General features: G+C 38.2%; 1 protein-coding gene across 12 annotated transcripts in view; it reads right to left on the reverse strand.

Moving 5' to 3' along the window:
- Nucleotides 1-2,983: 2,983 nt before the first annotated feature.
- LOC114479097 (receptor-type tyrosine-protein phosphatase F) overlaps nt 2,984-15,924 on the reverse strand; it is a 255,606-nt gene continuing 242,665 nt past the window's right edge. For all 12 annotated transcript variants that reach the window (XM_028472565.1, XM_028472564.1, XM_028472562.1 and 9 more), the window contains 5 exons: nt 12,540-12,666; nt 10,809-10,934; nt 8,536-8,690; nt 6,658-6,793; nt 2,984-4,914 (listed from right to left, as the gene is read on the reverse strand). In XM_028472565.1, the coding sequence (XP_028328366.1) occupies nt 4,846-4,914; nt 6,658-6,793; nt 8,536-8,690; nt 10,809-10,934; nt 12,540-12,666 (613 nt within the window). In that variant the 3' untranslated portion in view covers nt 2,984-4,845. The remainder of the gene's footprint in view (nt 4,915-6,657; nt 6,794-8,535; nt 8,691-10,808; nt 10,935-12,539; nt 12,667-15,924) is intronic.

A 15,924-nucleotide genomic window follows, 5' to 3' on the forward strand; every position in this document is an offset into this window, starting at 1 on the left:
TAGGAAAATGGAAGTGGTGGGGGAGAGTCGACTGTTTTAAGGTGAGAGAGAAATGTGATGTTGCAGTTGTGCATATTGTGTTGTGTAATCAGTTCAGCCAATCTGGTGACAAGTGTGGAGAAATGTAAGCGGGTGACACAGCACACAGCTTAAGTAAAATCAGTGTCGGCGTCATGGGGGGGCATTCGCAGGCCGTGCCCGCCCCCACCCACCCCACTCTACAGGGGGAGCTTTTTATTACTCAAAGAGATCTTGGTTGGAGATTGGCTATCACAACTGACTGTGTTCATTCATTGACAGCGCAGACGTAGCCTGCTCTGTTGATTCACATGACTAGAGCTAGAACTAGAGCCGTACAGAGATATAGATATAGAGTGCTAAATTCAGATGGAGGGCAGGAAGTGAAGTAGCTTGAGAATCTGCCGTCTGAAATATTCAAAATGTTTTGTTTAGTTTATGGCTGCTCCAGTCGTTCTAACCGAGAAAAGGAAAAGAGATGTTTTTAGAGTACTGACGACCGTCGTTCACAAAGAAGAGAAATGTAAAAACCTCACAGAACAAGATTGGTGCTACTCAGAGCGGAGCGTTCTTGTGCCCCCCCATTTACGCTGTCTGGCGCCTACTCTGAGTATAATGGTGGTGGCCGTGAACAGCGGGGAGGAGTGAGTGGTTATATCTAAAACTGGTATTTGGGATCAACGTCTCTCAGGTTAAGTTAGGTCTATTTATGATTTCAAAACATTTCAACTAACCAACAGTGCGCTAAACAAACTATTAAATAAATAATTCCTGCATGATAATGAGCAGCTTCTCTCTGTTTATTTCCCTTTTCAATTCCCAATGTGTCAGTTTCTGTTTGGGTACATCACAAACACACAATGCAGTCTGCTCTTCATTGCCAGATAGAACTGTTAATTCAACCCATAAACTGGCAAACACCACTGAAATGAAACCTGGCTCTGAAGCCAACCTGGCAACGCAGCTTCTGCAGCGGTTTACGCTCCTGTCTCCAGTGTTTGGATTTATTTCTCACTTACATTTATTCTTTTTCTCCAGTAAAAAAAATGAAGACATGTTTATTTATTCTTTACTTATTTATTCTATTGAGGCCTGTTTATCTAATCATTACATATAAAATAGGAGGAGAAATGACCATCTAGAAATAGGTGCAAGGTGGACAATCTACTGCTGCATTGCTGATCATATGACCTACATGCAGTCAACAGCTCTTCTCTTTATTATATTCAACATGTGTATGACAGATAGACCAATTGTGGGATGTTAAAGATTTTATCAGGTGTGCTTCAGGTGTTTTTTTTTTCAAGTCATGTGATAAGAGTGGATTTAACTGGGGAGGGGGAGAAAGAAGCTACAGAAATTACAAATGGTAAGAATATGATGCACACAAACTCAAACATACATTTACAAACAGCATTAAATATTAAATTGTAAGGAATGCCACCTCTCAGGTGGAATACACTCACATATTTCTTCTGATGGATTGACTGGAGCTGCCTGAAAACATGAGATTTTCAAATAACCTGCAAGTTTTAAAGTCAGGAGAGAGGCATCAAAGAAGAAAGACTGTGTGTGTGTGTGTGTGTGTGTTGTCTACTGTTGCCCCCTGGTGGTTTGTAATAAATATGCTTCCATCAGAGTGTTTCCAGGTCATGATACCACCACAGTATGATACTTATATTTACCTGGTTGATTCATCTGCAAACAGTTGATTCATCTGCAAACAGTTCAATAAAACTTTAAGCAAACTATAAAACACAGCTCAAGGCAAACTGTTTGTACATTTAATATTTATAATAGCTCAATCAACATTGTAGATATCAAAAATGTCTTTCTGCCCAGGTGAAACTTTGCACATTCTAGTCTCCGGGGCAAGTCATTACGTCGAGTCAAAACTCCACTTCAAGATATCTTCAACGCTCCTTAATTAAAGATATCTACCAGTATGTGTTTGTTTTAGATAACCAAAATTACATTTTGACTCAGTGGAATTATTGGGAAAAGTGACATTTGAGAAAAGTAATGCTAATGTCTAAATCTGTGAATGGCTTTGGGTTTGCCTTGCCTATTGCTGATAAGAATGTTTATACATTAAATGTTAAAATGACTTGTCATTGAACTCTATTTACATATATAGAGGCTTAGTTTAGCTGGATAATAATGGAAATTTACACAAAACTGTTTCTTTTTTTTCCTAAAAAGAACTTGAGCTAAGCAGCCGTTTGATTTAAGGTAAAGCACTCAATGAACAGAATATAGAATGTCAAAAGCAGACGTGTATAAAGAACTCTGAACAATGGCAGTAATGAAAGAGCAAACATCATAATTTCTGCCTCAATGATGCAACAGACGGTCATCTACTTGATTCCTGCTTTTTGTTCTAAAAACAAATGATACACACACACACACAAAAAATTGGAATAACTGGTCGATTAAATTAGCTACTGGTAATAACCAAAAACAAAACAAATAAATTCTTAAATGCATTGGGTGAAGATGTGTTGCAGTTTGATAATTAGAATTTACCCCCTCCCCCCCCCAAAAAAAACAAAAAAGTAGATGATAGGTAATCAAAATTTAAATGATCATAACAAATCTTGCAATTTACGAAGAAAAAATATTATAAATAAAAATTTAAAAATCTAAAGCCAGATAGAAGTGAAGTGCGCACGTGAAGAAACACCTTGCTCCGCCCATTTGGTGCCCATAAAAGGTCAGGTGAACGCCCTCACGGTGGATTGAAGGGAAAAATGAGCAAATAGAACAAATTTCACTCATTGTGAAATCTGCTCCCTTCATTGTAAAGCAACTTTGAGTACCCGGAAAAGCGCTATATATAAAATTGATGTAGAATAATAAGAGTCTGAAACACCACCTGTGTTGATGCATATTTTTAGTTACTTACAGTATAGTATCCTATAGAATACCACATTAGGGGTAAATGAAGCACACATGCCAGCCTTCGTACAAAAACCCAATTATTTAGCTTTATTAACATCAATGTTTTTTTTTTTCATTTTCATCAACAGTTTCTTTTTAAATTCCAGTTCATTATCAACAAATAGAAAACAGACTGTGTGAATAACAGGTCGAACCCCTACAGCACGAAGCATTCACAAGGTAAAAATGAAAATTTGTAGTTTTTTTGCCAGCATTTTCAAGTCCTCCCCCTCCCTCTGCTTCTCCTTCTCCCTCCAATTTCCTTTGACTTATTTCGTTGGGTTTTGCTTTTTCTTTTGTTTTTGTCGTTATTTTTATTTTTTTTATTGGGGGGGGGGAGAGTGTGTGCTTGAGTGTTATAGCCTGTGCTGAGCAAGGACTTGTCCGCTTTGATGAGCGAGGTAAGGGGGGGGGGTCAGGGGTCTGTGCTGCTTTTTCTCATCCAGACAGAACAACAAGCTGTCCAAGTTACAATGGTAGTACAGTAGATACAACAGTGTTTCCATTAATACACACTCTAGGACAGCAGGCTCTCTGCAGTGTCGCTAGGTAAATCAGCAGAATGAATGCTTTTGAACAATATACTTTTTGAAGTCATGTATATATCTATATGTAAGTGTACATATATATAATCAATCATAATTATATATATATTTATAGTTCTATTTCTGTATAAAATAACATCAGGTTTCAGTCCAAAGGGCCGAGTCTCTGTCCCTCTGGTAGGAATGGTTGTTTCTGTACAGGTACCAACGTCGACGGCTCGGCTCCTCTGCCCCACGTGGACCTCCAGTCGCTTCTTCCGACCCCATTCGTTTTTTATTCCAGCAAACCAGTCGTGTTAATGGCAAGCGAAGAAGGAAGTCCGTCAATATCCATGAATCTGGAGTAAATTACCCATTGGATATAAAAGTCTGTTTTCCTCAGATGAGTTCTCCGCTATGCCACAGGCTTCTGATGAAAAAACCAAACAGAACAACAGAGAAAAGGAAAAGAAAAAAAAAACCAACAACAGCGTCTGAAATAAATGTGCTTCCCGTTTTCTGTGTGTGTGATTTAGTCGTTTAAGTATTTCGATTAGCTACCAATGTTTACAGAAGGACAACTATGGTAAGCCTGTGCTCTGAATGCAACTGTTCTCAAAGTTGATTGTTTTCTCCTCAAGAATCGTTCTGCGTAAAAGGCCATCTGAGTCAGACACGCGAGTAAGGATTAAAAAAAAAGAATTAAAAAAAGTGATAAACCATGGACTCTCGTGTCAGCAGCTCAGAGAACAGTGGTCCTCCTGTATTAGTATCTCGGTTCATGTTAAAAACACATGGCCCTTGTGCTAAAGTACCGATAAACAATTAAAATAAAATAATAATAAAAAAAGACGCAAGCCCACAACTGAGCAGTTTAAGACAGAAAAAAAATGTCTGATATTAAAATGATCAATAATAGTAACAAAAAGAGTATACAAACAATATAATCGGACTTAAAAGAATCATAATATCGACAATAAAATGAACAAAACAAGAGAGAGAAAATGCTCTCTTTGTGCTACCAGTAGCCTTTTGACAATCAGGGTTTGGCTTTGACGGAGCAGAGCAGCGAGAGGCCAGTCTGCACCGTCACGTCTGTACAGGATGTTGGTCATGGTTCAGTTTTCTGTGTAAAGTGTTTCTCTGATTAGCTTAAAACCGTTGTCAGATTCTGCAAACTCCTCCTTTCGTCCATCCCCTCCAGTGGCTGCGAGGGGTCGGGTTCAAGGGGTTTTGGGTGGGGAAGGGCGTTGTGGTGGAAGAGGGCGGCGATGGCGGTCAAGTGAGTGGATGGTGGCTGAGATGGGACACTTGGCACACTCCTGAGAGGTCAGACCAGGGGGAAGCTGCTTAGCGGGAGTGGTTACGTTGCATAGTGGTCAAAGCTCCCCAGGTACTCCAACGCTGCCCGGTAGCACAACTGGTACTGGTCCTAATAAAGAGCAGGACAGGACTGTGAGGAGGTGTGCTAGAAACTCACAGGTCAACTCAGCCCTGCATATGTAACAGTACATACAAATAATACATCTGCACATAGATAACACATATAGGAGACTTTACAATATGAACCAGAGCATAACACTCCACCAAGCACCAAATATTCACTTTAACAGATATTATCAGGTATCTAGATCAATGATCCTGATCATAGTACTATGATCATTCACACCTTAAAGGTGTGGAAGACATTTCTATCCTAATTAATAATAATACAGTATATCAATCCCCTCCAAAATTTAGTGGAATCTTCCATAGCCACAGCGGGGCCCACAAAAATGTGTGTATCACATTTCAATCTCAACTTAAAACAGTCGACTCTTCCCCACACCTTCCATTGTCATACCCTGACTCCATCTTCCCTGTTCCCTTCCTCCCCACCTAGGTGTAACACTGCCCTCTCTTCTTATATTATCTCCCTATAATAAGGCGTTTCTTACCCTTCCTTAAGGAGGGCTGGTGATGGTCACAATTACGCAATAAAATACATTGATTTATTTATTCATGTATTGCAATAATAAAACATGCATTGCTGAAATAGATTGCACTTTTATTATTATTATTATTATTATTATTTATTATTATTATTATTATATTTTATTATTATCTTTCTTTTCTATTATTTTCCTTCTTTTTATCTTTTTTTATTTATTTATTTTTTTACACTATTATTATTATTATTATTATTATTATTATTATTATTATTATTATTATTATTATTATTATTATCATCATCTTGTTATTTTATCGAGTTTGCACATTCTAGTCTAACTACTGTTTATATTTATACTTATGTTTATACTTATTATCATCTTTTCTAGTTGATTGTTTATTATTGAATGTTTTCACTATTGGAGAGAGCACAGTTGACCGAGTCAAATTCCTCGTGTGTACAACATACACTTGGCGAATAAAGATGATTCTGATTCTGATTCTGATGTATAGTGTTGACCTTCGACAGCATGTGCAGACAAGATAAAAAATAAATAATTGAGGTCCACATATTCAACATTCATAACAGAATTTAGAATAATAAACAATCTAAGCATTAACACAGGAAAGAACCTATGTTTTGTGAGCGTTTTATTTCTTGTTGTGTGTGTGTTTAAAGTCATTTTGTGTATCATTGTGGTTGTTTTGGGGGTCATTATGTGTATTTTTCTATCGTGTGTGTGTGTGTGTGTGTGTTGATGATGCTGAGCTGCAGGTGTGGAGATTTCTGATGCAAATAAACACTACATACATAATTTTCTGATTACTTTTGGGATTATTTTCCTAGTCGTTGACATGTTTTATAAATACGTATATTAATGTGTTGCTTTGTAAGTATTCATAATAGAGTCTTCAGTGGATGTTTAGAAGTGTTTTCTGTCTTAAATATGCTACTGTTCTCACATCTTTTCTCAGTAAAGCTATTTATAACCTCATTTACATTCAGCCTTTGCCTGCATTAGCATATTATGCAGAGCCTGACCTCTAATTTGTTTACCATATCTTAATTTGAAGAAAATTAGACTTCGGAACAATAGTGAAAGCGCTGGATGACTTTCCCGAGGGATTTTCTTTTTGCCACATGAGAAACAATATTAGTGAGGATTTTTTTTCTCTACTTAATAGCCTTGCTTGAAAAAGAACAAAAAAGGTAAAAGCTTTTCATTGAGCTTTGTGGGCTCCTTACCTCAGTCTGCACCATGGCAGGTCGCTGTGTACGAAGTGTTTTCACTGTCTGGAAGAGGTCGACCACGCCTTCGTACCTCATCCTCTCCAGAACGATGCTGAGAGTGATGAAGACTCCGGTCCTGCCTACCCCAGCACTGGAAAACACAAAGAATTGCAACACAATCAACGCTGAGGATATTTAATAAACGTCAAATATACCATATTTGATAAACGAATTTGAGTTTTGGAAGTCTCTACTACTGTGATGTTTTTTTTTTTTCTTGAAAAACCAAATGTATACAATGTTATACATGCAATGTGAGGATAATCCATCATGGGGCAGTAATTAGCTCAGCAGAGGCCCGATGAACTAATCCAATAGTTTCTTCATCCAAATCGATAACTCCTCCCCCTCCCCACAGGTTAAAAGTCTGGGTGTCATCCTCAACAGCACTCCATCCTACAAATCCCACATCAATAATATCACCCGTTCTGCATATTTCCACCTCTGTAACATCAATTGCCTCCGCCCCTCCCCCACCCCTCACACTGCTGCCATCCTTGTCCACAGTCTCGTCACTTCCCGGCTTGATTACTGCAATTCCCTTTTTTTTGGTCTACCCAGCAAATCCCTCCATAAACTCTAGTCAGTCCAGAACTCAGCTGTCTACACCGTCACCAGAACACCCTCTGTTCTCCACCAGCTCCACTGGCTTCCCATACAATTCCGCATCCACTTCAAGATCCTTCTGTTACCTCTTGAGGCCATTCACCCCATTGCCACCCCCTTACCTGACTGATCTCATCCACACTCCATCTCAATCCCTCAGATCCTCTTCCTCCATTCATCTATCCACTCCCCCAGCCCACCTTACCAAAATGGCCGCTCTGCTGGAACTCACTACCTCTGCATCTCAGGAACATGAACTCATTCTCACAATTCAAAACCAGAGTCAAAACCCACTTATTCACAACAGCATTTCCCACCTGCCCCCCCCACTCCTATGTGTCTGTGTTTTTACCTTAACTTTTACTGTTGTTTTTATACTGTTTTAACTTAACTTGTATTGTGGTTTTATTATGCACTCTAAAGTTGACCTTGGTTGACCTGAAAGGTGCTGATTTTTCAAATAAAATGTATTTTTATTATTATTATTATATATGCACTGACTACATCTGCCATCTGTATTTATCTGTGTGGGTTTGAATCCTGGCAAGTAAATCAGATTTTAGTTGTAGCTCAGTGGAGACGAGAGCACCAGAACCAGCCTGAGGGCACCATGTTGGTGACCCCTGCGTTATAGAGTTCACCGTGCCAGTTCCATTGGTGGATGAAAATAGCTCTAAAAAATGTTCTTATGTATGTATGGAATGACCATTTTGTTCACATGTTGGTTATTTATTATGTTTTTGTTGTGTATCTGATCCCTATTTTTAACAGTCTTTTACTTAAATATACACTTATTTACTATGTTTTCTTTCTTTCGTCTTTGTTAAAAGTTTTATTCTTTTATGTGTGATTTTTTTCTTCTGTGGCTGAAACAAAAGCAATTTCCCCCTGGGATTAATAAAGGAATTCTGATTCTGAAAAAGAAAAAAAACCCGTATTGGAGCATTGAGACCGGATGTATCAAATATGATACAATTTAAAACTCATAAATGGAAATTGATATTTCAATTTATTTATTTTTTTATTGTTTACAAGGACCAATAAAGGCTCCAGTTTCAAAACATGAATAATTGACAGAATTTTCTGTCAAATACTGAATGATTCAGGCTTTACAGGGTTAAATCTTGCTGCTGACAGAAGGAAAGGAAGCACCTGGACTGTTAAAATGCACTAAGACTTCAATGTTGCTTTAGCAGAGATTTAATCAGAGCCATTGTTCCCTTTTACCTGCAGTGTACAGTGATTGGTCCGTCCTGTCCAAACTGCTCCTTGGTTTTGTGCACTTGTCCGATGAAATCAATGAAGCCCTCTCCAGTTTTTGGCACTCCTTGCTCGGGCCAGTCGGTGAACTGGAACTGGCGGATTGTTCTGGACTGTCCATCCTGAGTAGGAGAGAAAGAAGCGGGTGATAAATAAGGACTTTAAGTACATTTAAGAGGCCAGGACTGTGATACAGCACTGCTCTGCTGTTCTCTGCACTTTGTGCTTCACTGATCTCTCTCTCTCTCTGTTCTCTACATTTTTATACATGTGCACCAAAAAACACCACAGCAGGGTTCCTCGCGGCGCCATGTGCGCTCGCGAATAACCCCGCTGTTGTCACCGCGGCCATCAAACAAGTCTCCTATCCACCTGGGAGGAGATATGAATAAAGCAGACAGCTTGTGTGGAGGTTTGCAGTGAAAAAACAAAAACTGCAGCAGGGCTGTAGTGTGGGAGCAACTAGGACAAACACAAAGCCCACACTTTGGCCAGTCATGCCACAACACGGAATGAAAGACTTTTTTAGTGAGAGTTTATTACGACACACATAATTTGGCAGACTATTACTGAAATGGGATACATCGCTCAACCTTTATTTACTCCATTTGCCCAAAAGAGCCAGTTTAAATTCAAGTCATGAGAAAAACACAAAGAAAAGATGCACCTTTAGATAAATGTTCATGCCCTCAAAAATTATGTCGTAATTATATTACAGTAATAGTAATACAAAAATTCTGATGCTGTTGTAATCATAATTGAATATGAGTTTAGATAATTGACTTCATAATTGTAATTGGTACGGAAATTCTAAAGAAACTGTCAATTACAATTTAATTAAATGCAAACCTGGGGAACCATGTTACAGTTTTATGACTTACACATATGTACTTAACAATTATTGATCTTTGATTTATTACATTTTACATACACACAGTTTTCCTTCCCTTGTGCCATCTGTATACTATGCTATAGTTACCTCTACTCTATACCTTGTGTATATATATACAAAAATCCTATGATAACAGAAAGATGGCACAAGAGGAAGGTTAAGTTATATGGAGATATTTATTTCAGGCTCAGTAATTGTTGATTAATTGTATTTGAACTTTAGTAATTGGGAACATAATTGTAATTGACTTTCAGAGGGAAAATACACATTTTAATTTGAATTCTAATTGGAAAAAATGCCTTTCGCCATAAAATTATTTGAGTTGTAATTGAAAATGAACAATTGATGATGACACACGCACACACACACACACACACACACGAAGGAGTGGATGAAGGATTAGAGTAGTGCTGCTGCTGCTGCTGCTGCTGCTGCGCTGTGAGCCTTCAGGTGACAGTAAAGAATATTTATAGCTCATTGAAACTACCGCACCACAGGGAGTTCCAGTGCTGGCCCTGGAGAATTGAAGGCAATGCTTTTCATGTAGTTCAACAGTGATCTCAAAGCGCGCACACACAAACATCCAAAAGTGCACACACCGCGCGCACACTCCACACAAACACTCCATTGCGCCAGCATGCCGTAGCTGTTGTTAAATCTGGGTAAACACGTTTGATGGCGCCTTCCCTCCATGTCAGCATGTCAGGAAATATAACTGATCATCTTTACCTTCAAATCACAACTGCTATAATTCTTACACTCAGCATGTTTGTTCATGCCTAAAACCTACAATTAAGATACATTCTGGGCCAGTAGGGTGGTGTTGGTATAAAAAATACCAATCAATCCTCAAGCCGCGCACACAAACACAAAGGCTGATTTTCATAGACGAGGGGTGTCAAACGCATTTTAGTTCAGGGGCCAAATACGGACTGGTTTGATTGCAAGTGGGCCACAGATTTTATAGTAATTTCAACATTATTGTGCCCTAGTTTGCACTTGTACATTTACATAAAATACAAATTATGTAAAAAACCAACATTATCCAAGCAATCACTTTAAATTTCTTAGATTTGTGACCAATATGTATTTAATTAAGGAAAATGTTGTGTAATAATTTGAGGAAAATTAAAAGATTTTGTAAGAATTTTGTGGTTTTTTTCAACAGTTTAATATTGAAAATGACTGCCATCATGTGATAGAAGCACTGGGAAAACTGTGAGCGTCTGCAAATATTGTTTTCTCTGTCATTGTTACTTTCTCCTGCGGGCCGAAATGGATACTCCAAAGGGCTGGATTTGGCCCCCGGGCCTTGAGTTTGACACTTGTCTTAGACTAACGTACGTACCCTGGCGTCTGTGACTTTGAACTCTCTGAGGATATACTGGGGCATGTTGTACTCCGCCATTGGATCCACCACAAAGTACTGGTACCTGGCTGAGCGCTCTGCTGGCCAGTACTGATGGCACTTCTCCTACAGGAGAGAAAGACACACATTCACCTTGGTTACTTCTATAAAAACACACCAGGAAGAATGAATAATAAATAAAATAATAAATAAACTAATTAGCACAAAGACAGCTCAGACACAGATACTAGAGATCAAAGTCAGTGCTGATAAGATTTGCTATAATTAAAAAGATTAACCTTTAAGGAATGAGAGTCACATTTAAATTTGTAGATTATGAATAGGAGGCTACTGTTTAGCATAGTTCACTTAGCTTTTGCTCATAAAAGGGGTGAGTATTTGGAGAACACTGATGACATTAAGATGACTGGAGAGGAAAAAGTGGAGTTCAAACTACTGATGCTTTACTATGTGAGAAAAATGTAATAGTGATAAACACTATAATGGATTTTTAATAGCTGAAGGTTCTAAACCAACTGTTAGGAAGCGTATTTGGGTCAATGACGTATAAGGATTTTCATTACGTGAGACTTTATGAATGGTTTCATTGGACAAAGTTTGTATGAATATTGTAAAGGAAATAAAAATATTAAAAAAATTTAATTTGAAACTTTATACAGGACTACAATTTAAAGTAATTTTAAATTAACACTTCAATTTTGACACTTTAAATAATAGAATAAATTACAGATAAGTAATGTTTTATGAAAAAAGTGAGTGCATATAGAGTAGAGGTACTACTTATACTCTATTTTTTTGTCTTGCATTTAAAACTTGTTCAAGTGAAAGAAATGCACTTGTCACTGACCCATTTTTTATTATTGGATCAATAGCAGTGACTTGAGTGATCAGCTTGTCCTGGTTGCATGGAAACATTGAATAAATGCTGATTTTACCTCTAACTGTCTACAATGGACACCCAGTAGATAAAAAATCTATATAAATAACTTTCTTTGTCTGTGAGTAACTTTTTTTTTTAAAAAAACGACTCCAAAAAACAGGAAAAAAAAAGTGTTCGAAAAACAAAAAGAAATTACCACGTAAAACAGGAAATAATTACTCTGAAAAATAGAATTAAAAAAACAGACAAAAAAGTTTTTCCCAAAACACAAGCAAATTTTTCCATTAATTATATATATATATATATATATATATATATATATAAGGTTTAGTGTTGATGATGCCCACTATAGTAAATAGGTCCAGAAAGATGTAAGTATGTAAGTATTAGATGTAATCATCACTTGGCACTTTTTGCATGGGTTCCATAGGTGACTACCTCTGCAATGCATGCATTAAGCCATAGTTTAACTTTTAAATAATCAAAAGCAATAATTTTGCTGAAACTGTGTAGTTTACATGACAAGAAATGGTTTAAACGCCCACGTTTGAAAACAGTATGTAAAACACGCATGCATCCCTAGAATGTGACAAATTATTGACAAAGCCGACACAGCAGCACGCTCTCCTAACCCGCTGCATTCTAATCCTGCTGATAAGGAAAGTCAGCTTTCATCTACAGTTACTGCTCAGCACTGGAATGAATTAATATTTAATCAGTGTAACGTTGAGCTGAGGCGACCCAGCGTTTATCGATCTTTATCTCCCTCTGAAGTGGTCGAGTGACCTCACAGGCTACAGCGTCTGTTTATGTTTCAGCGTCTCACTCACCCGTCCCATCTCTCGCAGCTTGGTGAGCATGACCACGATGGTGGAGTTGTGCTCCCACAGCATCCTCCAGAAGTCCTCGGTGGTCTCAGCCAGCGGGCCTTGTGTGGCCAGGTAGGCCTTCTGCTGTCTGAGGTCGCAAAGGCACACAGAGGAGACAACAGGTTAACACGTGTGTTAATAATGGCACAATACCGAGCCCTCACAATGAACAACTAGTAACTTGTCGCTACTTAGATTGTTTGGTAACACTTTACTTGAAGTTTTCTACATTAGGCTGACATTACACTGTCATCATTATGACATTAAGTGTCATTTTGTTACGTTAACCCTTCATTACCCTAACCATTATTATTCAAAATAACAATTATGTCTTCAATTATTCATGTTCAATTACAACTCAATTATGATTACAGTGACCAACATTTTTTTTCATTTACAATTAAAAATACAATTATTTTGCCCCTGAAAGTCAATTCCAACTACGTTCTCAAGTTCAATTACAATTAATCACAATTACTGAGTTTCCCATGAATATCAGCCTTGTACTATGATGTAGTGACCAGCTGGTGCCATGTAGGTGGCAGCAGTGCACCGTTGGAGGAAGGTCAAAATACTGTAAGGGAACCACACAACTCTGACTCAGATAAAATAATAATAACTTTGCCATCAAAAGCCTGGTTTCAGTGTTGTTTTATAGAAGGAAACCAATGTTAAGGTGTTATTAAAGCAAAAAAAAAAAAAAAAAAAAAAATGAATCACAGGGCTGTTTTCTCAGCTTTTTGCTCAGAAACTGGCGTTTTCTTTTAAACTTACCTATATTCAACTGCTGACTACCGAAGAACAAAACAAGAAAAAAAAATAAAAAATTCTAATAAAGTAGAGAGTCAATTCTTTCAGAATCTGGTTTCGGATTTTACATAGTCATATTACAAAACATTCTGTGGGTCTTCAAAATCAGTCAAAATGCTCTAAAATGTATGACAGGGAGGGGGTAGCTGTTCTGAAAATGGCTGGCAGCCAATGAGTTAAGCACAGTCTTTGTGACACCTTGTTCATGCTAATGACAGATAATGATAGCGTAATGTCAGCGTTAAGTATAAAACCTCAAGTAAAGAGCAACTTATTGTTTATAGTGTTTTTCCAACTTGACCCAATTGGGAACAAATAATGCAATCTGTGGTTGCTGGAATAGAGTTTTTCAGTCTTGCTTTAAGCCCAAGAATTGCTGAATGAAGCCTATAAATGTGTAAAGCAATAAAAGTGCTACAAAAAACTGCAAAGTGACTTCATTTAAACGTCCATGACCAACTTTTCCAAAGCAGCAACAAAGTATTTAGGGCCCAGATCACAAAGCGCTTCTAACTGAAAATCTGAAGACAGCAACAAGACAAATCTCTGCAGTAAATGTATATGATAAATTATTCAGAGAACTATCCCCATCCTCAGGCAATCTAAGCCGAGTATAGATCCTCTTCTTCTTCTTCCTTCTTCCTCTCTGTATCACAACACAGAACTAGAGCACTTGATATGCTCAAAAAACTAGAGATGAGCTCATCCACTGAGATGCCAGAGCTGGTGCTGGTGTAATACGTGACTTTGTCCTGGCTATGCAGTGACTGTGCAGTGGCAGCAGGTGGCAGAAGTGCGCCGATCAGCGTAGAGGAAGCCCCAAATCCCAAGCATACACACACAAACCCCAGGCGTGACTGCAGTTGCACACACTCACATGTCTGCAGCACATGTACACACTCGTATTCCAGGTATAGGCATTTACCCATGCAGTAGTTGTTCATGTATATTCAAGCACGCAGCGACTCGCACGCACTGCACACCAAGCCGTAGCTGAACAGCTAATGAAGGGGCTGCAGGCGATCCGCTAATGTGGAACTGGGAGATTAGAATATGCTCAGGGCCGAACTCGCGCGAATACGGAAACAACAGATTGGCAGAGAGAAGATGACATTGAAGGAGGGGGAGGAAACAGAGGGAAGAATTACATTAAAAAGATGAAAATGGGGAGAAGCAGGAAGCTAAGTAGCAGAGAGATGCAGAGGGAAGATATGGAGGGTTATGAACTGCTGCTGGTTTGAGAAGAACAGATGATACTAAAAATGAAGTGGAAAAGACAAAAGGGAGGAGCAGTAGACGAAAAACAGATGAATGCAGGGTTGGGGTCAATTACAATTGACGTAATTATGAATGTAATTGTAATAGAAAAATGTATTGCCATTGTAATTGTAATTTAATTGCAATTGATTTCAGTTATTTGACTTTGTAATTGTAATTGGCTTGGAAACTATATAGAAATGGTCAATTGTAATTTTAATTTAACCCAAAAAATGTGGCTTACACATATATAGTTAAGAATTATAAAAAAATATGTTTCATATTAAGTTTTCCCACTATCTGTCACTTCTCCTGATTATCATTTTACCACCTTATTTTTAGTGTATTTTACAGCTGATTTAAGATGCTAACAGAAAGCTAACACAAGAAGAAAGATACGTTTTAAGGGCTTATTTATTAAAGACTCAGTAATTGTGATTACTTGTAATTGAACTTTAGTAATTGAGAATATAATTGTAATGGACTTTCAGGGGGAAAATAATAATGTAATTTTAACTGTCATTTGGAACATATGCTGATCACCATAATCATAATTCTGTTGTAATTTAACATGGATAGTTGAAGATGTAATTGTAATTGAAAAATTTAATTGACCCCCAACCCTGGATGAGTGCATTGTTCTAACCTCCTAATAATAACAACACGACCCCCCATTCAAACCAAAACAACAAACCCTATACCATAATACCGTCTTCTGCTCGCACAGAACCCAGAGTTGCGATGAGCGTGCTGCCAAACAGCACAAAGCATTCCCTGCATCATCCCACATGACTGCAGTGCTTGAGGACACAGCATTTCATTTCAACCTCATTACAAACCTTAAAACTCCAGCCTACATGAGAGCAAACCCAGGGCTCGGGCCCCCGATAGCAGAGCTGGAATCAATGCTCTGCCTCTCATTAACTTAGCATATTATTGGCTTTTCTTGAAGGCGCCGGGGTGAGTGGTGCTGGAGACCTGTGTTTAGTTTGTATTTATGCCTGTGTTTTAATAGGCGGCTTAATTACACAGTGCCACTGGTGCATACAACAGGTCGCCACCCGGATGTCTGTCTCTGCCGTGATTTTTTGGAGAGAAAATTAAGATGGCGAGTGAGGAACATCGGTGGGAGGAGAGGTGAGGGAGGGAGGGAAGAGGTTGAGAGGAGAGAGATTAGGGAGGAGAAGGAAGAGAGCGAGGGTTTAAAAAAAAAGGGAACAAGAAAAGAAGAAAGAGGATGAAAAGACGTCAAGGAGGGCTTTGGAGAACACACTTCATT

This window comes from Gouania willdenowi, chromosome 17 (assembly GCF_900634775.1).
Source record: "Gouania willdenowi chromosome 17, fGouWil2.1, whole genome shotgun sequence".
In the NCBI taxonomy this organism is placed as follows: Eukaryota; Metazoa; Chordata; class Actinopteri; order Blenniiformes; family Gobiesocidae; genus Gouania; species Gouania willdenowi.